A 27,887-nucleotide genomic window follows, 5' to 3' on the forward strand; every position below is an offset into this window, starting at 1 on the left:
AAATACACAAAAACCTGGTTAAAATCTTAAACATGCTACTGCATAATCATATACAAATTAATTGTGGACTAACAATAGACAAAAAGCCAGCATAGGAGTTATTGCCCTTGACAATTTTAAAAAAAAAAAAATATAGATAATTGATTATTGTAGAAAATATTAACTTTTTTGGTATCAAATAGCCTATAAAATTTTTACTATACCCACTGTCAGAATAAAATTCCCCTAAAAGAGATATTTCTTTTCTATATGCATGAAGTTTAATTAAATGAAGATTTTGTGAAAACCTATGACGTTGCACAAGGGTGGAGCTACCTTTAAATAAGACATCTTCCTTAAATTAAATATGAATTTTTTTATTTCCTCTTCTGCACGAGTGATATTTTAAACAAAGAAAAATGGTGATTATCAATTTTTGTTTGAGCTATTTTATTATTAAATACTAATAAACTTACTAATATTGTATGTCCCTGCAGTTTGGGTGTTGCATGACGTCTGATAATCGGCCTTTAGGCAATACATGAAGGCAGCGATAAGCATTTGTATCCACCATGCATGTTTTGCGTCTCACTGTGCGTAAGAGTTCCACAAAGGGAAAGAACTATTGGGCAACTTCGAAATTGCATATTAAGCCGACATACCAATAAGTAATTCTTGTAATAGAAAAGAACAAGGTACGATTGTCTACATAAAAAGGCCCCAAAAAATTTCTCTCTATAAAATGTGTCTGGAATTAAACTTAATCAGGGTTTTAAGAAAGTAAAATATATGCCAGGTATATTATGTCAACAAAATCAGAATGATATTCCTAAATGGATAGCATTATGACATCACGAACAAGACATTTCCCGCCTTTTTCTCAAAATAAGCCTGAAAACTGTCAAATGTCATACAGATTATTGCTCAGGAAAAGATGTGCGCATTTGTCGAGCAAAATGAAAATTATATATATTGTGTATTATTTTAAGATGAAAAACATGCTTCAATATGAATTTGCTCGACGCATGCGCTGTATGTTTTCTGAAAGGAAAACCCCATGAATTTGTGGATATTTTCATTGAAAATGGCATTTTTGCTATTTCATACCAACTTCAAGTTCTTGTCATTTGACACAAATCATGTTGCTGATCAAATTGAGCGAATTTTGGGTTTTTTAATCTATTCCTTATTTGAATGCCAGGGTTTGAGCTCCAAGTGAAATCATCGATATTTTGGGCCAGATGACTTTAGAAACTGTACCTACTTCTTTGGTACACAAGTGAAATGAACATAGTCAGAATTGTAATGATGCACCACTTTATTTGGTCTATTTCCCTAAGATCACATAAATGCTAGCAATAAACAACAATATGACCTGTTATTGTGGGCTTCATTTTTGATGTACATGGAATTTTAGCAAGTTTCCTGACACTGTCATATCCACTACACACAGGTAAAGCGGATTCAGGTCACTGTATGCAGTATTCAAGTTGGAGCGCAGCGCAGCAAGGCATTCACCAATTTGCCAAGTTGTTACAAACATTAACTTGCGTGAAAGTGTTTATGTTATTACATTGTCTCAGGTGAAGTTGTTCATGTTCACACTTTCTGTTTCATTTTCTTTAGCATGTTACCCTGTTCCAAAGCTGCTTTTCGTTTTCTCTGCAAATATATTGTATGTATGAAATAGTGAAACCAATTTCTCAGTACTGGAATAAGATAAGATAAGTTTATTCCAATTTTGGGCCCAGAGGGCATAACAGTAAGACATTTTATAAAGAAGGAAATTCAAAAAAAGAAAGAAAGTTTACAACATTAACTACAGGTTACATAGACTGCAAACTGCATGAGGATGCAGCATGTTGGGGAATATATCTCCATTTAAAATGCCACCAAATATTTTAAGTTTGTAATCCAATAGTGATGGAAAAATATGAGGTCAAGGTAAGTGTGTGTATTGCTTACATTGGGTGTTCCTGGAGGGTTAGAATTGACCACATCAATAGCCTCGGACAGCTTCTTCAGTTTGGAGGGAGACTCTGGGGAGATGTTGGGAGTGATGAGAGATTCAGCTGCATCTGACCCCAACACAGAACACATTGGCTCAGATTTGACTGTGGCTTCTATTGGAAGAGGCTGAAAACAAGTAAAACAAGTTCAAAAACAGGTCACTCACACATACCCCCTTTGTAAATGTTGTGCTGTATGCTGAAAGCAACTTTAATTAAAATATATTTCAAAAACCACTGCATCAGCTCCCATCATAAGTTTCCATCACAACTTCAGTAAAGAGGCCCATGTGCCTTATAGGCACAACTTCAATAAAGAGGCCCATGTGCCTTATAGGCACAACTTCAGTAAAGAGGCCCATGTGCCTTATAAGCACAACTTCAGAAAAGAGGCCCATGTGCCTTATACGCACAACTTCAGTAAAGAGGCCCATGTGCCTTACAGGCACAACTTCAGTAAAGAGGCCCATGTGCCTTATAGGCACAACTTCAGAAAAGAGGCTCATGTGCCTTATAGGCACAACTTCTGTAAAGGATTCCATGAATGTTCGATGTTCATATTTCAAGAATTTTGCGATGGCACATTGCAAAAGGGCCCTGCTTTGTAGCATTATTAGCTAAGTTCAAGGTCCATAACTCTTTCAAAAACAAGTCAACAAATCCCAAACTTGATCTGTAACCCATTGATATAAGTTTCAATATTCAGAAATCAAATTTCTCATGACATTTATTGTCTTACAATTGTTGATTTACTTGATCTGCGTAACTTGTCGATACAAGTTTGTGCATCACCTTTCAATTCAATAACTGCAGGGACAGCCAAAAACAGTCTGGAATTTGCTAAGTTCAAGGTCCATAACTCTTTCAAAAATAAGTCAACAAAAGCCTAAACTCAAACTTGATTTGTAACCCATTGATATAAGTTAGTTCGTGCATAAATTTTCAATTCATTAGCTGCAGTGCTTTCACGGACGGATGGATACATGCATGCAAAAACACACAGGCACAATAGAATACCCACCCATAGGTTAGACCCTATTATCTTTTGAAGGTCAAATAAACACAAATTCTTTGTAGGTTTTTTTTTTTTTTTTTTTACACATTTCTTTATCTTTTACACTTGATATACAGAATTAAGATAACTACTCCCTAAGACAACTCAGTCATTCCCAGGATTTACAGTTGTCATAAGGAATTTTTCACTTATATTCTGAGAGAAAATATGGGGTCAATTTACAAATGGGACTGGGTCCTTATACCAGATCAGTGAATATCAAACTCGTGAAGAAAAACAATACCTTTCCAGGTGCTAGTGTTTCAAATCTGTGTTTTAAGGACTCCAGTTCATAATCACATGTTGCTAAGGCAATTTTCAATTCATAAAGCAAAACAACATCCTGTCGCAATTCATTGAAATGTGTAACTGTGTCTTCCGTGGGAATTGGATTATATTCTACCAAATAAAAACATCAAATAAAATTTTTTGACAAGTCATTTTACACAATTTCTAAAGATAATCAATTCATAGAGAATTTAATGTCAGTCAGCATTGACAATTGTTACTGTAAATAATCTAATAATAGCTTAATCAAAATTTAGCACATTCATTTAACAAGACTAGCATGAAAAGTTCTAAAACATAATAAGTACTGTACCGATGCCAAGCTCTTCCAGGACTTGTTCAATTGCTTTCATCTTCTTCTGTCCAACAGATGCTGGTAATTTCATCTGGTAAAATAAAGCCAAAGATGAGCAACCCTTTGATCTAATAGAAGTTTTATAAATTCTGGATTAAAGAACCTTACCCTCTGGCTTCGCAAAGACACGCCTGATGTCTTGAAATCTGCAAATTTAATTCCACTGGGCTCTGGTGTAGACTAAAATGATAAAGAAATGAAAGAATTTAATAACTTCCACTTGGGTTTTCAGAAAAACGGCCTTATCTTTCATGAATACAATGAGACATCACCATGTCTTCATTTCTTGTTCTACTTAATGCACCAGGCTTACACTGGAATATACAGTATAGCCAAACTACACAAATCCATTTTTGAATCTTTATCTAAAGTATATATGTTTCATTGTGCCAGAGTTTCGATATTCAGAATGATAATATCCTCGCGTATTTTCTTACAATTGTTGTGTGAATCTTTATATACAGTATATATGTTTCATTGTGCCAGAGTTTCGATATTCAGAATGATGATATCCTTGCGTATATTTTCGATATTCAGAATGATAATATCCTCGCGTAATTTATATATATATAGATAATATCCTCGCGTATTTTCTTACAATTGTTGGGTTTATCTTCTGATGAGGAGTGTGAATCTTTTTCTTGGTCTGCTTCTTCTCTGACCGTCTGCTGTCAAAATTGCTGTCGGCTGCTGTAATCAGTTTCTGCAGGTCCTGCGTTTTCTTTTCACGCTCTTTCTTCCGTAGTTCAATTTTCTTCAGTTCTGCAATCAAATGTTCTTCCTCCTCAACCTGTCAAAATATTTTTGTTTATGAATATATATAAATACATTTTACATGTTCATATCGAAAGTTTCGTATCAATCTATTACAAATATATTCGTAAAATTTGCTGTACAATAGAATAACATATCAAATATGTACCTTTGCATCAAATTTCATTCAAAATCTTTATACGGTAATATACTTTATTACATGTATGTAAATATTCCACTTGATGCATTGCAATCAAATGAATTTTAAAAAATCTACTACTGTATAAGTGGAACTTTTAGTGATACACAAATTTATTGATTTTTCAAATAAAAATGGATATATACTTAGCAAGAGCTAATTTTAACAAAATCATAATTCCAAGAAAGGTAACTGTCATCCACGATACAGAATAAATTGTTAGTGATATTCAATTTTAGTGATCTTAACACCCTCACTAATAACGCCAAAATTAAATTCTGCTTATACAGTAGATCCCCCCCCTCCCATTATTACAGGGTTGAGACTCAGATTTTTTTTTATCAATGACAAACCTGCTCAGGAGTTCTATCAAACAGTTTGATCAGCTGCTGTTTTCGTTTTCTTTCATGCTCTGCATCAAAAGCTCGAATTTTGGGCTCAGTACCTTGTGGTATTCTGACCTAAAAATCACCACAGATCATTGATACTAAATATATTAAAAAAATATATTTAATGGTACCGTATCAGTCAAATAATGTTGCATACATACAGATATTGATTATGCCAATGCAAACCATTGCTCCTTATCATAGTCAACAATTAACAACTGATACAATCTGATTAATATCAGCTCCTCGATCCACTCACTTATTCTTATGTTGTCGCCTTGTGTAGCGACATTTAAAAAAAAGAGGAGCGGATCGAGAAGCTGATTTTAATCGGATTGCATCTGATAGAGTGACAAAGAAAGAGAATATGTTTACAAGTCTCTTAAAAACACAAATAAAGTTGATATATTTATCCCCAGATACAAGTTGGTCCCATCAATATTAATCATGATAATGAAGAACAAATACATCACAATGCTTACTTTGGCCAGGCTGAAGAATGATATTTAGTACAGTCATACATAAACATATGCATGTACATATGTATTATCTGTATTATACTTGCTGTATTCAGTAAGATGATTTTGAACAGTGGAATGTGATACTACAAGTACATCTCATTGCATTGTACACATTTCCTTTGATTTACACTTGTACCAACAGTCTGGTACAATAAATTTACTACCAGGCCCCCTGTAATCAAGTCAACAATTTATACTTTCTTTAACACTTCATACAATTGTTTTCATTTATATAATTATTCTATTATAACTACACACCCCCCCCCCCCCCTGCATTAGCATAAAACATTCAGAACAACTGGATCCTGCATGTACATGTGTTTTATACTTGCATACTGTACTTACTAAACTATAATTATACTGATTTGATTACAACTTTATATGTATTCACACAACACTATCATTACCCGCAGTCTCTGAAACTGGCACTATCCTTAGATGTGTGAAGCAGTTGGATCACTTTATTGAATATATCATGTTGTTAATTTAATTCTTGTCTACAATCAATATCTCATATATAATTATAGATGTGTGCAATGCAGAAGTGTGAACTCTGACAGTATTAGTACTTCTTAATGATTGTTATTTATTTTCATTGTTATAATTAATTGCTTGCTAACCTGTACATGCCCCCCCCCCCCCCCCCCCCCCCCCCCCTCTCAGGATCCTTGAGTGGTGAATAAACAATAAACATATCTAATGCTTAGGTCCAAAAATTACTGTAGAGCCTTGTTGAACATATCACTGATGATTAAATACCTCAGCAGTCTTACCTTTGACAGAGTGTTACAGATACCATAGTATCTCTCCTTTATGTCCTCCACACTTCTGTTCGGAAACTTGTCCCTGTTCCAGCGGTCGTGAATTAAAATGAAGCGCAAGTCAAAACGTTTACACAGGTCAAAAAGAAAATCTGTTTCCTGTCTCGTCCAATTGTCATCATGGAGATGTTGCTGATATTCCAGATCTGAGTACACTGGAATGTCCACAGCCTGTAAATAACACAGAATAGGACCACAGCCTGTAAATAACACAGAATAGGACCACAGCCTGTAAATAAGACAGAATAGGACCACGACCTGTAAATAAAACAGAATAGGTCCACAGCCTGTAAATAATAGAGAATAGGACCACAGCCTGTAAATAAAACAGAATAGGACCACAGCCTGTAAATAACACAGAATACGACCACAGCCTGTAAATAAAACAGAATAGGACCACGCCCTGAAAACAGAACAGAATAGGTCCACGGCCTGTAAATAACACAGAATAGGACCACAGCCTGTAAATAACACAGAATACGACCACAGCCTGTAAATAACACAGAATAGGACCACAGCCTGTAAATAAAACAGAATAGGTCCACAGCCTGTAAATAACACAGAATAGGACCACAGCCTGTATATAAAACAGAATAGGACCACGGCCTGTAAATAAAACAGAATAGGTCCACAGCCTGTAAATAAAACAGAATAGGACCACAGCCTGTAAATAACACAGAATAGGACCACAGCCTGTAAATAACACAGAATAGGACCACAGCCTGTAAATAACACAGAATAGGACCACGGCCTGTAAATAACACAGAATAGGACCACAGCCTCTAAATGACACAGAATAGGACCCTGTAACCATAATGCTCACCTGGGTCACATCATTCTCCCCAGGAAATGAGTCTTATAATACCAGGTCTTCATCCTCAGTCTAAGTCCCTGATCACATTTTATCTTTGATCAACACATTTATATTCCTACTCTAGTCCATTATCTTACCACTGGGGAGCATAATCTGAACAAATTTAAATCTAGGCTTCATGATGATGTTTAGATATTAATTTGGAGCAGCACTGTACTTTAAAGAAAGAACTTTGAGAAGATTTTTCAATACATATTTCTATATAAATCTTGAGATCACTCTTGGTCATGAGCATCATGATCTATACTCAACAAAAAAGTTTTGGTCAGAATATTTTCTCTATGGTCAATGCATATGGTCCCCATGGTCATGATATTGTGATACATGAGAAATGGTGTATGTGCTTTAAAGTGTGATCGAAGAAAACAACTTAAAGCATTATTGGTACATTCTGTACTCCTATATTGGCCCCACTTACACCCAACCCCATTCTGCACTCCTATAACAACCCCACTCAGCACTCCTGTAGCAGCCCCACTCAGCACTCCTGTAGCAGCCCCACTCAGACCAGCATTCGGCACTCCTATAGCAGCCCCACTCATACCCCCATTCTGAACACCTATAGCAGCCCCATTCAGCACTCCTATAGTGGCCCCACTCTGGCCCCCATTCTGCACTCCTATAACAACCCCACTCAGAGTCCCATTATGCACTCCTATAGTGGCCCCACTCAGGCCCCAATTCTGCACTCCTATAGTAGCCCCACTCAGGCCCCCATTCTGCACTCTAATAACAGCCCCACTAAGAGTCCCATTATGCACTACTATAACAACCCCACTCAGACCCCATTATGCACTCCTATAGTGGCCCCACTCAAACCTGTATTCTGTACTCCTATAGTGGCCCCACTCAGAGCCCCATTCTGCAGTCCTATATCGGCCTCACTCAGACCCCATTCTGCACTCCTATAGTGGCCCCACTCAGACCCCATTCTGCACTCCTATATCGGCCCCATCCAGACCTGCATTCTGCACTCCTATATCGGCCTCACTCAGACCCCATTCTGCACTCCTATAATGGCCCCACTCAGACCCCATTCTGCACACCTATAGCAGCCCCACTCAGACCAGCATTCTGCACACCTATAGTGGCCTCACTCAGGCCTCAGTCTTAAGGTAAACTTGTAACCACACCACATATGGAAGTTTTTTCAATTTTTGGCCTAATGGTTCTAAGGATTATTTTTAAATGTTATTTCATCTAAAATTTCATTTCATTATCTCTCCTTGGAAGGATGTTCAGCTCAGCTGAAAATCATAAATTCATTCTGATCCTAACAAGATTGCTGCACATATGCGTAGCTATATATGTCCGTCAAAAAAAAGTTGAAGCACAAAAGTCCCATAACTCCTGGAAAATTTGTAGAATCAAACTTGTAGTGTAATATGATCAACTACATATTGTGACTAACAATCCTGCAAAATTTGAACAAAATCCATTGCGCGGTTTCCAAGGAGTTGTCCACAAAGTCAAGTATGACAGACAGACATACACTGGTTATATATCCCCTTCTGCGTTGTGACGGGGGACAAAAATATTTTCACACTATACTAAGAGTTTTTTTTCTATTCATTTCCATTTCATTATCACATTCCACTAATCTTCAACGTTACAAATTCTTCTATTTCCTACACTCTCATTCACATTAAATAGATGCCTTAACCTCTTCCTCCACTAACACAGATTACAACACATCTACCACTTCCCCATCGTCGCAAACCACGGTTTTGAGTCCACTCACGCTCCCTCATGATGGAGATAATCGAATAGAAGCACCCGTGGGTAACCGACGATGCCACTTCCCATGCATCCTGCTATATCCGGCATTGCCCATTTACAGGCAATCACCCATCTCCCATTTACAGGCAATCACCCATCTCATACATAACAATGCCCATTTACAGGCAATCACCCATCTCATACATAACAATGCCCATTTACAGGCAATCACCCATCTCATACATAACAATGCCCATTTACAGGCAATCACCCATCTCATACATAACAATGCCCATTTACAGGCAATCACTAATCTCATACATAACAATGAATTAAGACTAAAAGTACATTATGGATTTGTAAACATTTAAAAATAGTTAAACCTTGTTAAATCTTGCAAATGGATAATCCTTTCCTTCGTCTGCTACTCTTCTCCAGTGATAAAACACTGCACCATCCTAAAGAAAAATTTAAAATGTACTTATCTATATTCAAAAGATGACAATACAGAGAGAGTAGAAATTTTCAAACTTTTCACCCACCTTTCTTGCAGGATTTGTGAATGGCATCCACTTCCAAGGTCGAACTTTGCTGCTCCCTATTTTGGCCTTCATTTGTTTATAACCTTGGTTTGTATCAGTGGGTATGATTGGAGGTGCATCTCTGAATATAAATTAAACTTACTTAATAGTACTGTTAGGAGTACTAATAGTACTGTTAGGAGTACTAATAGTACTGTTAGGAGTACTAATAGTACTGTTAGGAGTACTAAAAGACTATTTCTTTGGGCTGAAAGCAAATACATATGTTTTGTTTTGGGGGCTATTTTTTTTTTGCCCAAGAGTTATCACAAATATTTGTTGTCCGTTCTGTTCTATCTGATTTAAATTAATAACTTATGAAAGAAAAAGTGAGGCAAGTTCACATAATCCATACCCTCACAATGAATGACAATAATACACATAATGAATGGCAATGCTATGCAAAATATAAAAAAAATTCTTACGCCTCTGTGCTATACTGTACTATTTTCTCGCATATAACTAGATTGCAATACTCAAGTTATGTGTAATATTGTTTAAAAATGTAAAATATCAAAACAGAAATATCTTAACAATATGTGGCTTGAAAACTGGTTTCACACAAGTTGTACCAAATCGTATATTTTGGCCAAACATCTATGTTCAATAGGGGCACAACTTCTTAAAAATCAGAATTTCCTATGAATATGTACATCTACACAGTATGTCCATATCAAATTACAAAGTTACATGAAATTCTTTTGAACAGTTTCAGAGGAGTTGTGCTGACAAACTGTTTCAGTAGGATATTTAATCTAGTGAAACTTCTATGTTACAAGGGGCATAACTCCAAGAAAACAAATCAAAGCAGAATTTCCTTTGAATATACCTACATGAAATTCTGTTACTTGGTTTCATGGAGTTGTGCTGACAAGAACATAACTGACAGAGACCAAACTTCTAAATTCAAAAGGGGCATAACTCCCAGAATAAATCAGAATCAGAATTTCCTGCGAACTTGCACATCAACACAGCAAGTCCTCGTTAACTACAAAGTTTCATGAAATTCTTTTAAGCAGTTTCAGAGGAGTTGCACTGACATAAACAGGACCGACATGTCAAAAACATTATATCCTCTGCAACTTGTTGTGTGGGGTATAATAATAAAAAAGTTCTGGGTAATATATGAAGTCACATACCTGTTATCTGTCCATAAAAGCCCCCATAGCTCTCTGTGCATTCCCTCTGGTCTCTTGAATGAAACATCAGATTTTCTGGCCGCCTTTTTCTAAAATACGCATTTATTCACAATGACACAATCAATATATATGTACTGTATTTCAAAACGAAAGAGAGTAACTTGATTAATTGATCATTCAGATGATCTTAGACAAAATAAGGTCCTATAATGATCACATGATGTTAATCCTATATAAAGTGAGAGCAGTTAAAACCAAATTATCAGTAACTTGGGGGGGGGGGCTGTCTAAGCATAACACTTCACAAGAAAGTGTCTTACAGAATATCTAGTGTCCAAATGTGTGTGTGGTTTTTTTTTTAGTGATATGTAGTAACTGCCCATACCTACTGTATATCACTAATAAAAAAATCAGATTATAGGAACTCTTCAATATCAAGAGATAAACAATTATGTTATGGGAGTTTTCATTTCAACGAAAAATTTAGTGTTTTTATTCTGGGATTTTCATACCTAGACGGTAAGCAATGCAGCATTAATAGTGATAGAGAGTTAGTTGAACAGTCAAATCACTTATCTGAGTGAACAATATTGTTACTAGAACTGGCTGAAGTTGAATGTGAATTTCGACATGACTTATGATGGACAGATTCTGTGTAGGCATCAGTACAAATACCCAGCCGAGCTTAATCTCAGCCAATATTAGGCTTTGAGAGATTAAGAGTACATTTATTTAAGTTAATCAGGACCTGACTTCAAGAATTAGAGCCATGTGCAGTTCAAATGTCTATTGTTAGTTACAAATCAATCTTGAAGAAATTTGCAGAAAGTAACATATACCTGCTTATTATTCATTAAAGCATCTTTTGTGATAAATTGCTGTTCTGGACTTTCTAATTCCAAAATATCTCTGACATCTGTTCCTGCAGCCATTTTTTGCCTGAAAGAGAGAATTTGTATTTATACTAGAAGCTTAAGTTTATCAATTATAAATGTATATCTTAGGCTAGTTGGTAAATAGCTCTGTAGTAGTAAGGGCTATATGGACCGTGGATATCGGCCTGGATAGCTCAGTGGTTAAAGCACCTGACTAGTACTGCAGGCATCCCGAGTTCGATTCCCGGTCCAGCCTTAAATTTTCTCCTTTCCTACATCACATTTGGTGCCATTGACCATCACTGGTCTTCAGGCACAAGTCCTGTCAGGGGCAAAAACATCTGGGTTGCTTGTCTTCCAGATAAATATTTGCTACAAAATGTCAAATGATGAAATTTCCCCATAGTAAGTCTAAAAACATGTTAATAGCGAGCGAAGCTCGCATCACGAAGTGACACGACGAGCTCGCTCCAATGATTACGCAATTGAGTCACGTGATTTGCTCTTCATCAGCTGAATAATGATGGGGACTACCCATAATGCTTCCGGAAAAATGTCGCCGTCACTGCGGAATACTTCATTGACAACCCCATAGATAAAACAAATAAATAGTTTGGGAAGTACCACAAATGATTTTAAATTACAGACAAGCTTTCCGATACCTTCGTATATTTTGTTGTGGATAATTGCTTGATATGAAAGAAAAACAATCGCAGCTAATGATGACGTCACAATGCACTGTTTACATCAACCACGTTATATTTTCCGCATTAAATGAATCACCTAAAAGTCGTATTGTAAGATGTTATGGGTCTTCGCTCGTCTCAACGGTCACACCGTAAACATATTAATGTGACCTAAAGGCTACATAAGTATTGAAAGTGTTTATTTTGTGTATATTTTTTTTTTTACTTCCATTGAATGAAAAATACACTGAAGGCATCTTTCACAAGCTCAAGAAGTTGCAATCAAGTCAACATCACATTATGATCACAAATATAGACATGCGGTAAGAAAATGGAAGACTTTGAATCTAGACCTGCAGTAATTAGGTAGTGGATTGGTGAAGTGAGGGTCAAACAGGTTGGGAACACTTCCCCTACAGCGAGATATTCTTGCGAAAACGCGATTATCCCTCTCTGTACGGGATATATTTACTCTCGCTAGAGAGGGATAATCGCGTTTTAGGGGAAGTGTTCCCAACCAGAGTTGTGGAAAACTGCCGGTCATGCCCGCAGAACCAATTAAAAATGCTTGCAACCGGTAAAAATGCCATTGATGTCGGTCCAAATGACCGGCCTGTTTTTGTTTTTGGTTTTGATATTTTGTTTCCTGTAAGCATCGGCGCATTTTTCAGCGCAATTATCTTATAAAACTAAAATGCGATTGCGTAATACTTTTTCCTTAAACGAGATCGAGGCTGATTAAAGCAAAACCAGCATGGCCGCATGGCCCACTAAATTTACAGCTGGAGCGAAACCAGGTAAAACACTTATTTTTACTAACAGATGAAGACAAGGTTAAATACGAAAGATCTCGACAAAGAGAATTCAAACACAATTGGACAGAGGGGCGGGAATGGTTGAAATTCGATGGTGTTAAAATGACATGCTGTGCATGTATTTGCATTGACACCCAACAGCACTGTAGGCTGCCGGCTGCATACCAAAGACTCGCTTTAAAAATTTTATCTTCGGCTCAACAAACTACAGGTACTCTTCTATAACAGATCATGAAAATTTTGTTCTTCACCGAAGACCTGTGGAGATTTCACGAGCATAGAAATGGAGACTGAGTAAATGTAATTATGAAACTTTTGTATAAAGATGTTTGATAAAGTAAATAAATGTTGTGTACTTTTTAGTGGGTTTTTTTTGTTTTTTTTTTTGTGACTTTAGATTTCGGACTGGCTTAAATTACTTCGGACTGGCTTATGTTGCCTTCTTGGCAGTCCGAATGACTGGCTGTCTAGAAATGTTTTCCACAACTCTGTTAAAAGTGTTGTTTGATTTAAATCAATTACCCTCTTCACCCGTAAAACACTGTAATTTTCACACGACATTGTTTTACGTTTACCATAGTGCTATTTCTAATTGTAAAAGTTTAAAATAAAGCATTACTTACAGTCTGAAGTTCCTTTCTCAAGTGTCTGAGGCTTTCGCAAAATATTGGTTATTCAATGTTGCAGGATTGCTTACATATAAGAGTATAGAATGTCGTCTGTTCAAACATTTAAATGACCTCAAACATTTTTGTGATAACCCTTTCATGAAATATGCGTACAAACGCACGACAAAAATAAAGAATATTAATATTTGGTTGTAACTTTGTTGATTATTGTAAAATGATATTGGAAGATAATTGATAATACATAAATAAGACCATCTTGATGAAAAAATAAAAGAAAAAGAAAATATACAGTTCAACTTATCTAAGAAATTTAACAAAACGAAAGTAAACCAAAGTCCAAAACTGAACCGTGACGTTCCCGATTCCGTCAGGAATTTCAATGTTTTCATTATAAAAATTAGACATTTTCTCAACTTAAAATGCTTAAACCTTTAAGATCATCTCATCTGAGAGCTGCAAAAAGATTGTTGCAAAGTCTTTCATTACCAGAGTCATCATTTACAACATCTGTAACAACCAAACAGGAGTTCAAAAGCAGTTTCGAAGTTATCCAAGATAAACCTCTCGATACGTCTGACAAAGAAAGAAATAGAAACGAATACAAACTGTTGTTAAAACAATATTCCAAACATGTTGAGCTTGCGAAATCTGGAGGTGGAGAAAATGCAATCCAAAGACACACTGTAAAACAGAAGAAGTTGCTAGCGTCTGAGAGACTCCGGCTGCTCCTAGACGATGTAGATGATTTTCTTGAGTTGGCTTTGTCAGCAGGTCTGGGGATGCCATATGGAGATGTTCCCCGGGCAGGGATAATAACTGGTATGCTTTATGTTTTCGTGTTTCCATGCCGATGGGAACATGTATTACAGAATTGGTGAAACTGAGTATCTTATTGTTAATTAAACTAAAGGTTTGTTTTTTTCTTTTCCTGTGAGCATGTAGTCTCTTCTTTTCCTCTAAACATTGCGATAGAATAATATATATAATTTGACAACTTTAAGCCTGATATGTGATTGATGTCAGTTTTTATGTATTCAATTCACTTATAGTCGTGCAACTGTGTTGGTGTATTTTTAGGAATCGGTAAAGTTCATGGAAAATTGTGTATGATCATCGCCAATGATGCCACGGTGAAGGGAGGAACAATATATCCTGTGGCTCTCAAGAAGCAGTTACGAGCACAAGAAATAGCAGAGCAAAACCGTCTACCTGTCTATTATGTAGTGGAGTCAGGTGGTGCTTTCTTACCTTTACAGGTAACCAACTTCTACTAACGGTATGGAGTGGAATGAGGTGTAAGTTTCCTACCTCTATAGGTGACCAACTTCATACCTAATAACTTTATTCATTGCAATGAGGTGTTAGTTTCTTACCCTTACAGGTAAGCAGCTTCATGCATACTAACATTATATATATTGGAATGAGATGTTAGTTTCTTACCTTTACAGGTAAGCAGCTTCATGCATACTAACATTATATATTGGAATGAGATGTTATTTTCTTATAGATACAGGTAACCAACCTCTTACCTACTAAGTGTTATTTACGTAGATTGAGGTGGTAGTTGACTACCTCTGCATGTAACCAATTTCTTACCTATCAGTACTTGCATTGTACGTAACACAGAATGAAGGGATAGTTGACTACTTATTAGAGGTAACCAACCTCCTACCTACTAGTATTATGTATTGGAATAAGTTGTTAGTTTTCAACTTCAACATGTAACTGGCTTCTTACCTAGTATGAATAATGTATTCAGATGGTGGTGACTACAACCTCGGTATGTAATGGAGTCGAATGGTGCATTCCCACCTTTAAACATGTATGTAGCCAACTTCCTACCTGTTATATAGTAGAGATAGGTGGTACTTTCCTATTTGTGGAAGTAACCAACTATCTATCATGTGGTGAAGTCAGGTGGTGCCATCCTACCTGCTCAGGTAAATGACTTTGTATTATGTAATGGAGCCAGGTGATGTTTTCTTAGTAACTGGCATCATAGCCATTGTATGGTGGAATCAGAGGATTCTTTCCTACTTCTAAAGGTAAAGCCAGACTTTCATCTGCAAACTAGGTACTGGTTTGCCATACATAGTTCAATGCACAGAATACATGTAGCGGTCAGCCGGGTTGGATCGCAGGTGGCCAGTTAGTTCAGTTGGTAGAGCATTTGACTAGAGATTCAGAGGGCCTGGGTTTGAATCTCAGTCTGGTCCATTGCATTTTCTCCCTTCCTGTTACATTTGGTGCCGTAGACCAGCCCCTGGAACTGACAGGTGAACATGCCTGCCAGGGAATTACGATCCTGGGTTGATATCTTCAAGTGTGAAGACATTCAAGGAGGGAGGAATGTAGTGATCAGCCTGATTCAATCGCCGATGGCTAGTTAGCTCATTTGGTAGAGCACCTGACTAGAGAATTCAGGGGGCCCGGGTTCGAATCCCGGTCTGGTCCGTTGCATTTTCTCCCTTCCTATTACAGACATAAGGTTTTAAGACTGAGGTTTTATTTCAGGATTTATTTTAAAGATATGGGTGGGCACTATACACTTGTACATGAGTGCAACACTATACTTGGTACTTTAAGCTAACTTTTATATCCATGACAGGGTGTCCGGGTAACGCTCTTGCTTCTCACCGCTGCAACCCAAGTTTGATCTCCATGTTCGGCAGTGGTTGTATGTGAGAGGGTATGGCGGTCGCCCACTTGAAGATGTGGGTTTCCTCCGGGTATACCGGTTTCCTCCCACATAAATGACCCCCTAGTGCAAACATCCGTGCATTAAAGGACCCCATTGGAAATAAGCTTTCATGGGTTATCCTTGGTATTTATGTATGTATATACCGAATAAACATTTATTTATTTATTTTGATGAGGTCGAATTGCTAATTTATTCCAATGTCTGCATTTCAGTCAGAAATTTTCTTACCGGGTGGAAGGACATTTTATAATGAAGCAGTGATGTCCTCACAAGGAATACCTCAGGTAATCATTGATGAATATTGACTAATTCTCTGTGCTATAGTCTATGAGATGTTTGAAAGTTAACCTTAAAAACAAAGATTTAAGAAATCTTGAATAACAGATTAATTTTATGGAAACAGTTAGCAATAGTCTGTGGTAACTGTACTGCTGGGGGAGCTTATATACCCACAATGGCAGATGAAGCCGTGATGATTCACAAACATGGATACATTTTCCTGGGAGGCCCTCCCCTCGTCAAGGCAGCAACTGGTGAAGTGATCAGTGCAGAGGAACTTGGAGGGGCTACACTGCATTGCAGGTAAAGTGTAGTATTCCTTACACATGGAGTACTTAACTTCATCCCTCCCCCTTTTCTGTTTTGACTTTGGGTCTGGTTTACCTACTTTTGATTTAGTGCAGGATTTGACATTTACTTTTTTGAGCACTAGACCAGTCAGACTACTTCAAATGATTTTTACTAGACCTGACCTTACATCCACTAGCCCTGACCAACTTTCCAGAAAAAACTTATAGTTTCCCCACATTTAAATACATATACTAAATTCAAATTAAGTTTGAACTAAAACCTATTTAATTGTCTCATCATTCAATTTGATGCTTTTATTTTCAAATACATTTTCTGTTTCTTTAAATTCTACCCAGCATGAAAATTCTTTAATCCATTTAGAATAAAATTACCTCATCCGTTTTTTTTTTTTTATTTCTATTTCATAAGCCCTGTTTTGACTGTGGGTCTGGTTTAGCTACTTTGATTTTTTGGAATGTGTATTTATAAACATAATATGTGGTACAGGGCTCTCAAGAAGGTCACCATTTTGAATCACATTATGGATTATCATCTATTTTAATCATTTTTTTTAAGAAGGCAATTTTCTTTGTTTACAGATGTCTTTTATTTTTTCTTGACATAGATTTACAAGTAGGGCCTTTTGACATGACATTTGGTAAATAAAGTGCATTGCTATGAAACATGATGCACCCATTAGGAGACTGGTAATTTGTTATGCTTCCTGGAGCTAGAGCATATTCCCAGCCCTAGGACTGTTTGCAATCTGTGTTAAATAAATAAAGCATTAAATAAAATGCTTCAAGGAATACCCTAACAATATTTCTGGTCTTCTCTGATAATTGATTTTTCCAGTTTACATTAATTAAAATCACCCATAAATCAGTATCCTAGTATGTCAATTCCTCTGATTTTATCTGAATAAATTTATGTTTATATTTACATTATCTGTTTCCTGCATAAATTATTTTAAATACATGTCATGGTTGTACTAGTGACCCCACACAGTACTTGTGACAGAGAGTGATGAAGCAGGTGATAAGACACTGCTTTCTTGCAGTAAAACAATCACGTTATCTCATACTTGACAGAGGTAATTATTTAAGTCAATGAACACCAGGAACCCTCTTCTGATAATGGATCCCAAGGGAAGAATAAAATCACTGTTTTAATGAAGCAAATAATGTTTTGTTGATTAGAAGCATTTCACAATCAAACATTTTGATATATGTAATGTTTTAAATCATAGGAGATTCTCTGAAGTTTATCATTAAATGTTTGATTATCTTGTCTAACTATGTATTTGGTTAAAAAAAAAAGTAGAACTGTAAAGCATTCACTAAATGAGGATTTTCTTAATTACTTTACTAAAGTATGGTCTGCAAATTCAGTGTACCGGTATTTATTTATCAAAAAAGTATGTATTTTGAGTTCATTTATTACAAGTAAACTACAAGATGTGTGTAATTCTTGAAATTCTTCCATGGAATTAAGTTCTATTTTAGAACAGTATTCACTATTTATTAATATGCCGTTTTAAAACTACAAAACTGCAATGCAAAAGCATTTATTTTAAAGAAACCTCACATCACTTCAAACCAATGTCATAAACATACCACATTGATAAGTTTCCCATGAATGACAAAGTTTCATGCATTTAGACTTGATAGTATTCAAGCTATGAGCCAGACAAGGTTTTTCTATAGTGGATATCAAGATGTGCATCAAGTGACAAAATATGATTCTTCTAGGTCTTATAACTACTTTTCTAAGTTACAAGCCTAATATTTCATCATATCATTCATACCAATATAACTGAGGTCACTTTGACCTAGTGGAAGTCACAACAGACCTTTTCAGTCTATATGCATGAAACTTTGTCATCAAATCAAATATGTCATTCATGGGAACAGTTACAAACTTTTGGCAAACCTAAATTGTTTTCCAACAGTGTGAGTGGCTGTACAGACTACTTTGCAGAGGATGAACAGGAGGCGTTTCAGATGGGGCGAGACATTGCAGAAACTCTTCCATTCCACGCCTCGTGTACATATGAATCAGACCCACCACTGTATGATGCTGATGACATTCCAGGACTTATTACTGCAGAAAACAAAATAGATATATACCAGGTAAAACGATATTGTTAAAGTAGTCACATCAATCTTTGTGGAGGTTTGTAAATTAGTCATAGAAGCTTTTGATTCATGTAAGTTGGCAATGACTTGTATAATTTTTTTTAAACTGTGCTTTTTCACAGGTCATATCAAGAATCACTGATGGAAGCCGATTTAGTGAGTTCAAGAAAAAATTTGGATCTTCACTTGTCACTGGGTTTGGATACATTCATGGGTAATTAGTTCCTTGATGTTTAATTACACAGTGATAATTATCTAGTTTTAGGTAGATTTATTAACATTTGTGGTTCTTTTTGTTCAGCCACAAATCAGTAGCACTTCATTTCACATGAAGGGAGGTAACTTTGTAGTACCTCAGTAAAAATTATAATTTGCACTAGCATTGTAGAATCTTATTATGCAATATCACAGACCATGATTTGTGAACCAGGTGCCTTGTTGGAATTGTGGGAAATAATGGCCACCTTTGTGAGCAGTCAGCAGACAAGGGAGCTCACTTTGTACAGCTGTGTTGTGAACGAGACATACCTCTATTATTTCTGCAAAATACTCAGGAAAACCCAGACAGTCAATCTACAGGTAAGCAGGGGCGTGTTCAAGATTGTAGCGGCTACGACGCAGTGCTAAATTGTGCTATGAAATTCAATGAACATCTAGGCCAGCCCTACGTAGGGATAACAAGCGTTAATTCATACAGTGCGTTCAATAGACCTAGATATCTCGCCTAGCAGCTAGGCTAGCCGCTACGATCTTGAATGCAACTCAGATCAGTTAAACAGACATTTTGTTCCATCTTTGAGTTGAAATCCTATGCCAGAAATAGACTAAAAATATGTACATGTACTTACTCTTAATCCTCTCCATCCCACATCCTGGGACATAAGGTGGCTATGTATATTTATGACTTTCAGTTTTTTAAAACAAAGTTTACTTGTTGAAAATGTGCCATTTTTGTATTCTTTTCCTTCTGGTAATGCAGATTGAGTGACTTAGGGTAAATATATTCATTCTTTTAATTGTCACATATGAATTAAAGTTTTAAAAATATATTTCAAATCTAAAAGATTTCACTTGAATTTTAGCATTTTTGAGGGGGACAAATTGTGATTTTTTGATATTTTTTTTTTTACCTGTGACTAAAAATTTAATTTGCAAAGATATACATGAATATACATGCATTTTTTGAGGATATTATTAAAAATGATAAAAAAAAATTTATAGTTTAACAAATAAAGAAAAATTTCTGTGGATTATAGCCAATGAGAATGATATATTGCTTATCAAGCTAGACAATTTTTGGCCAGGTTGCACAATGTGCATCTGGCTTATAGTATGGTGAATGGCAGGTGGGCAAATGTCCCTGTAATAGGGTACCTACTCTGTGTAATCAACTCCTCTCATACCTTTAACTTTATATTTCTCAAACTTTGTACAGTTGCTATGGACACATTGAAGATGTGCATGTGTCTTTTTGAAAGTGATCCAACAATTTTTGAAAAATTTACATGTAGTTCAACTTTGTCATTTTTATACGCCCGTCTTAAGACGGGCCGTATTATGTTATGGCCTTCATGTCCGTCTGTCTGTCCGTCTGTTAGCTTTTTCGTGTCCGGCTCATAACTTAAATACTATAAGGCCTAGAATAATCAAACTTTGTCAGTTGATACATCTTGGGTAGAAGGTGTGTCACACATTAAAACCAGGTCGCTGTGACTTTTAATTAAGAAGATATGGCCAAATATGGTAAAACCCTGTCCGGCTCATAACTTGAAAACTATTTGATCTAGAATCATGAAACTTGGTCAACTTATGCATCTTAGGTAGAAGGTGTGTCGCACTGTACTTTAAGGTCACTGTGACATTTAGTTGAAGTGATTTTTTGAAAAAAGTATGTTATAATTGGTACAATCCCTACTCATATAAGAGTTTTGTAGAAAACCTCATTCAAAAATGTTACATCAAGAAAACACATATTTTTTTTATGATATACTGTACAACTTTTTTTAGCCTATGTAATGTTTCCTTTGTTTCTAACAATAACATGAGAAATTCCACTTGTCCCATGGGAGTAGCATGCAAAGGGCATTTTGACAAGACTAATTAATGAGTTTTGTGTAGAGCATCTCTGATCAACATGATCAAGCAGGTGTTATCTTTATTTCTAGGGAATTGGGCAGAGAGATCTTAGCCTCTTAATTGCAGATATACCAGAAATTATTTGTGAAAGTGAATTTGTTTGTTGTGGATAGTCTTTATTTTCAAAATTAATTTGACATTGTACTATATAATTTTTAAATTTTTTTTCTCAGCAACCTATATGCAGAGTATCATTTCTCACTAAGACAACAAATGGTTGCAATATGTATAAAGGCCTATTTTAATGATTAGTATTTTGATGTTTTGTTATGGCTGTGGCATTGTTCAGAAAAAAGATATACAATGAACAAAGCTGCAGATTGGGCATTTGTGTAAATCTGAACAGATGAAATAGTATTGCAATAACCATATTAAAAAATGTTAATTCAAGAAACTACACATTCTTCATTATATACACTGTACTATACAGCAGTATATAACAGATTATTTCTTTTGTGTCAGTAACAAGAGAAATTTCCCTTGTCCCATGGGTGTAATTATCAAGCAATTCAGGAGGCATTTTGCTAACAGAAAAATTGCATTCTGTCAAATTACAGATTAATTAATGAGTTTAGAAGATTTCTGTTACAGCAATCTGATCAAGGAGGTGCTATCTATATCTCTTGCAATCCGGAATTGGGCAGAGGAATCTGGCCTTCTAATTGATCTGTCAAATTTTAGAACAGTTCTAATTGGTAGCCATTACTTTGAAAGTTAATTTGGTATAAAGTTTAAGAATTAATATGATATTGTAAAATATATTTTTATTTTATATCTCAACAACAAGGTGCAGATTGTCATGTCTCACTAAGATGACAGTTTTACAGTCTAAGAATAAACATAATGACTAATGTTTGATGTTTTATTACGCTGTGCATTGTTCTTCATTCCTTAAAATACAATGAGCAAAGCTGCAGATGTGCATTTCTCAAGTCTAACACAACCAGTTGAGAAATATATGATGTATTATTTTTTTCTAATTAATAACTACACCGTAGGAGATGCACCAGTGTTTGAAATAACCGTTTTTAATCTATATTTATTTATATTGACATCACCATGCATATTTTACTTTTATACTTGAAGATTTGACAAAGGCAGATACTGATATATGTATTTTTTGATATGTTGAATAAATCAACCTTTTTGAGTACTCCCATTTATTGTAAGTTGTTTGCGTGGATAAAGGGCTATCTTGCACTTTAATCATTTCATTGAAAACATTTGGGAAAATGTTTTTATATCCTTTTAAAAATCATTAAGCTTACATTATCAATATTTGAAGCAATGTCACATGAGGCCATAAAGTGGGTAAGATTCTTAAAGGAAGGTTGACATTTGGTTCCATGCATACCTATCTCTTCATGGTGATATGTTCATGTCAACAATATGTGACGGGCGTATCATGTGCCGTGGCGGTGCACTTTATTTAAGCATGGTACCTACTTTGTGTAACCAACTCCTCTCACAGCTTTTATTTGACATTTTTTAGACTTTGTACATTATAGTTGTTATTAAAACATTGAAGATATACATGTGACAATTTAAAAGTCCTCCTGGTTTTTTATAAAATCTACATTTCATCTATGCAGTATGTAAAAGCATTACATAAATGATTCTCTATCACAAATACATGCACTTCAGTTTATATTTATTTCATCTGGATCCATGTGCTGCTGTCACTATGATAGATAACATATTTTAAAGCAACCCTGCCATTTCTGTTCTTGAATTGATTTTTAATCAATATTTTAAAACAAGAAATAGTGCATTATATAACCTAAGGTAACTCCATACTTGCAGTTTTATCTGATACAAGTTTTAAAAGTGAATTTATTTCCATTTATTAGAGTTAAAACTAATAAATTATCAAATAAAATATCTTTTTAAGATGTGAGACATACTTAAGCGGAATCAAATATCACCGTCAAAAAATTTCAATTTTCCTAATAAACATTATGAAATTTTCATAAAACCTGGTTATAACAATATAAAAGCATTCATAGCAATTTCATGAAACTGTTTCTTCACAAAAATATACAAAATTTCTGTTAAAAAAAAAGGGGAAATCTATCGCATAAAAGACTTGATAAAAAAATCAATAAAAACAGAGTTATTGCCCTTGGATTCAATATTTTGAAAATATCCTTGATTATTCATCTATAATTTTGACTTTTGAAATCGTTTATTTTTAACAAGATTTTTTACAATAACTATCGAAAATGACTCCAACAAAATTTATGTTCCTATCATGCATAAATCTAAATAAATCATTGATTTTGCAAAATCTGATGACATCACAGGAGGGTGGAATTACTTTAAAAAGAACCAAAGAAATGTAAAAGAGTAATACTATTAATACTCAAGTGCAGGTGGACATGTTACAGGTTGTTTTTTGTACGTATAAGTACTACATACATGTGTGTCTTATAAGCATTCATCACAGAATAATCCCCAACTGCTATAATCTTCTGTAATTTGTTTCTTTTTCTTTCTTGTTTTTTTTTTTTATGTTGACATGTTGCTATTATCAATTTTGACTTTCTTCTTATGTTGTTCTTGACTTGTATGCCCTCAAGGGCCCCAAATTGATTTCAATAAATCTATTCTATTCTCTACCTATAAAAGTTAGGTATAGGCATTCAACAGGCAGATAGATTTTAATAAATTCTCAATTACACTTTATGCTGTTCTAAGTAATCAACTTTGGACAAAAAGTACTGGTGTTCATTTCAGGTGAAATGTATGGTAATCAGCTCAGGGCTCATGCTAAAATGTTATCAGCAGTAAGTTGTGCATGTGTACCCATTATATCGTTCATCATCGGAAACGCGATCGGACCAACCAGTTATGTCATGGTGAGTATAGGGGTGCGTCCACAGGCTTATATTAACCTTTTGTGTTCTTTTCTTTATACCGTATAAGTGGAATTCTTAGTGAGACACTTTATACATAAAATGGGTACTGGTATATATATGCAAATGTATGTATTTAGTGAGAGCTAGTTTTAGCGACTTTTTAATTCCAAGAAAAATGACTATTACCTATGATGCAAAATAAATATTAGCGATATTCAAGATACAAGACCTTGTGGAAGCTATTATTCGTGAGGGCCGTATACCAGCAGACTGCGAAGAAAGTTACATCATCAGTATCTACAAAGGAAAAGGGGATGCTCTAGATAGGGGCAATTACCGAGGTCTAAAGCTGCTAGATCAAACTATGAAAATACTTGAGAGAGTGACGGAGCAACTGATTCGGCAACATGTGCACATCGATGAGATGCAGTTTGGCTTCATGCCAGGCCGAGGTACAATCGACACTATCTTCATCATCTGACAGCTCCAAGAAAAACACTTAGACGCGAACAAAACCCTTTATGTGACTTTTGTAGACCCCAAGAAAGCCTTTGCTTGAGTTCCAAGGAATGTAGTCTGGTGGGCCATGCGAAAGCTGAGTGTTGAGAAATGGCTGGTATGGATGGTCGATGTACTCAGATGCTAGGAGCCATGTACGTGTTGGAGATGGATACAGTGACACCTTCAGTGTGGGAGTAGGTGTGCATCAGGGTTCTGAACTGAGCCCGCTGCTCTTCATCATCATCCTGGAAGCCTTGTCAATTGACCTGTGCACTGACTGCCCTTGGGAGCTCTTGTATGCTGATGACCTTGCCATTGTCGACACCACACTAGTTGACAGAATCACCACCTGGAAGAAGGGCATGGAAGCAAAGGGTCTAAGAGTGAACACAGGAAATACCAAAGTAATGATTGCTGGATCAAACCTGAACTCCCTGAGAAGATCAGGAAAACACCCTTGTTCGGTATGTCTTAGCGGAACAGGAAGAAACTCTTATCTTCTGCACCAACTACTCTTGCTGGGTCCACAAGAACTGTAGTGGAATTAAAGGTCCACTCAGACCAGACCCACAATACTCATGTCCACACTGTATGGGCACAGCAAGACCAATAGACAGTAGGCCAGTAAGCGAGGTTGACGTTGATGGAGACACACTTGACGTGGTTGCTGACTTCTGCTACCTTGGAGACACCATGTCTTCTGGTGGAGGGTGTGAGCTTGCAGTCATATCGCAGTGCAAGTCAGCCTGGGAAAAGTTCAGAGAACTCCTTCCTGCCCTCTTAATTAAACAAGCAACTCCCTGCTACAATCAGAGGTCAAGTTTACTCCAGCTGTGTGAGGAGTGTCATGCTCTTTGGTTCTGAAACATGGGCAACATCAGTGAGTACTGTCCAGTGCCTTCAACGTAATGACAGAGCCATAATAAGATGGACCTGCCTGGTCAAGCCTGAAGATGACATCCACTTTGAGACTCTTCTATCTAGGCTCAAAATAAGAGACATTGCTGAAGTTCTCCAATTGGGCAGGCTGAGATGGCTTTGACAAGTTGAGCGTAGCATAAGCTGGATCTCGCAGGTCAGATGCATGAACATTGTAGCACAGCGGGGTCAAGGCAGACCAAAGCTTTCTTGGGACGAACTTGTGAAGCATGATCGTATAGCCCTGAACATGGACTCTATCAACCCACTGGAACGCCATGTGTGGAGAGGGAGACTGCTCTCGACAGACGGGCAACATCCTCAACATGAGGATTAATACATGGCCTGTATAATCAAAACTGGTATTTATAAACTTAGTGGTACATATGTGTGTGTATATATATACACACACACAGAAGAGAACAGAAAGAGTAATATATCGCTGTGGTACATCTGTCAAGTTATGATTTGATGAAGATTGGTTAATTTTTTGTGCTGACAAGTAAATTAATTTGAACAGAAGACAATATCTGTAATCAATGGTTTAATGGATTCATTTTGCATGTACATGTACTTTTCTAAGTACAGAATCATTTAAAGGAAATTCATTTTTTTTTTTTATAAGAGAGACTTCATTCAATGAAATTATAATTAATTTTTCCTGATGAGTAGTTTATATGGGTTCAGTTCATTTTGCTTGTGCTATTGAGAAGACATATTAAAAGGACACATAGTGACACTGTGTTTAGTATTTGGCCTCGAATTCTTACAAGTATTGTACTTTTCAGGCCAACAGGTCTATGAGTCCCAATTTTCTGTTCTGCTGGCCAAATGCTGTGGTTTGCATGGATAATCCTGGTCAAATCACACAAGACTTCATACAGGTGAGTGTTGTGATGATAATATGTAATAAGATTACATTGGTTTAGAGAAATTACTTCCTCTATTGTATTTCTGTCTGACACACCCTCAGTCTAATTAAAAGTAGACTTGTAAATCTGCCCCTATAGGGTTAAGGTCATACTTGCATAGAAGCATATCGTAGAGGAACAGATTTACAAGGCTACCCGTAATTATAATTAAATTGTCACTCCCTAGAACTGTGTAGTGGTCAGAGATTGGACTATGGTGTTTATTTTTGTTCATCCATCTATTTTTATCTGACCATCTGTCTGTATAAGATAGGACTTTGATATTCAGTATGTATATTCCTTGTATTTACTTAGATGCCATCACAGATGGCATACGTTTCTTGTACTGCTCTACCTGGTAGTTCAGAATAACATTTCTATCTGCATAACTGTAGTTTTCAGGGGAGGGGGGGGGGGTGCTATTTTTTCTGCACATGATTCAGGTCTTATGTCTCCACAATGGGTCTGAAATGGAAATCTTAAAACAAGTACACTCTATTGAAGTTGGAAGTTTTCAATTCAAATGGGGGGGGGGGGGGGGGGGGGGGGGGGTGTTGAAAAGTGTTTGAAGGTATGTCATGAGAGAAATGTTGTTGGAAAATATGTTAGGAATCTCCTCATATTTAGATATTGAGGCAGTGATGTAAATATGTGGAAATACAAGACCTGAATTGTACACAGAAAAAGTTGTACTGTAAATCAAGTTTTATCTTTCTGGTCTATTCCAATTTTCCCCTGAGAGCTACAGGTCTGCAGGTCAAACATTTGAAGCGTGTACTCCCTTACAAAGTTTAGAATAATAGATATCACTCTTTCAGGCTAAATCTGAGTCTGAAGAGGATTTAGAGGAATTAAAGGTCAAAGTCGCACAGAAAATGAAGTTAGAGACATCGTCATTCTATGCTGCCTCCAGGGTATGGAATGATGGGATAATCCTGCCCCAGGACACAAGGAAGGTAAAATACTTGAACTTATGTACACATATTTTCACTGGGGGACAGTTTTCTTTTGTTCCAGAGTTCTTGAAAATTCAGTATGTTTTGATAAAAATGTGCAGTGAGAGTGATTGGTGTACATTTTGTTTTGTTTTTCTTAAGGGGGGGGGGTAAGCATTTTGATTGTCATACTTTTCAAATTGTTTGGAGTAATACGATACTTTCTGTTTCAGGTTGCACAACAATGCTTGGAAGCTGTCAATGCATACAGACAGAGAGCACTGCCTAAAGCACAAGTGATCAGAATGTGACAATGTAAACTGTGATTTATTACACAGAGAAGGTGACAATGTGAACTGTGATTTATTACACAGAGAAGGTGTATACTACAAAAGTACATGTTTTCTGTAAATTATGTAATTTGGGGGGGGGGGGGGGGGGGGGGTGGAAATTTATTAAAGTAGCATAGTAGCATATTTTATACATATTGAATAAAATCCTAAAAACTCACATCTACTTGTGTATGTTTATGT

General features: G+C 36.1%; 2 protein-coding genes across 3 annotated transcripts; one reads left to right on the forward strand and one right to left on the reverse strand.

Annotated features, from left to right (window-relative positions):
- Positions 1-1,279: 1,279 nt before the first annotated feature.
- LOC125668026 (DNA methyltransferase 1-associated protein 1-like) lies at positions 1,280-14,000 on the reverse strand. 2 transcript variants are annotated; one of them, XM_048901763.2, is made up of 13 exons: positions 13,681-14,000; positions 11,521-11,620; positions 10,682-10,770; positions 9,504-9,624; positions 9,345-9,419; positions 6,321-6,539; positions 4,991-5,098; positions 4,284-4,475; positions 3,794-3,865; positions 3,644-3,716; positions 3,287-3,441; positions 1,945-2,115; positions 1,280-1,641 (listed from the first exon to the last, which is right to left on the reverse strand). In XM_048901763.2, the coding sequence occupies exons 2-13, from the start codon at positions 11,611-11,613 to the stop codon at positions 1,579-1,581; spliced, it is 1,431 nt and encodes a 476-aa protein (XP_048757720.2). In that variant the 5' UTR covers positions 11,614-11,620; positions 13,681-14,000; the 3' UTR covers positions 1,280-1,578. The 2 variants fall into 2 exon arrangements, with proteins under 2 accessions (XP_048757720.2, XP_048757719.2); XM_048901762.2 differs by lacking the exon at positions 13,681-14,000 and adding an exon at positions 11,767-11,923.
- A 6-nt stretch (positions 14,001-14,006) lies between these two features.
- Positions 14,007-27,866, forward strand: LOC125668025 (uncharacterized). The gene is made up of 11 exons (XM_048901761.2): positions 14,007-14,505; positions 14,764-14,942; positions 16,600-16,671; positions 16,791-16,969; positions 18,909-19,089; positions 19,218-19,309; positions 19,526-19,674; positions 23,968-24,089; positions 26,297-26,392; positions 27,238-27,375; positions 27,588-27,866. The coding sequence occupies exons 1-11, from the start codon at positions 14,106-14,108 to the stop codon at positions 27,663-27,665; spliced, it is 1,686 nt and encodes a 561-aa protein (XP_048757718.2). The 5' UTR covers positions 14,007-14,105; the 3' UTR covers positions 27,666-27,866.
- The last annotated feature ends 21 nt before the right edge of the window (positions 27,867-27,887 follow it).

The sequence above is a fragment of the Ostrea edulis genome, chromosome 4 (genome assembly GCF_947568905.1).
Source record: "Ostrea edulis chromosome 4, xbOstEdul1.1, whole genome shotgun sequence".
Lineage (NCBI taxonomy): Eukaryota > Metazoa > Mollusca > Bivalvia > Ostreida > Ostreidae > Ostrea > Ostrea edulis.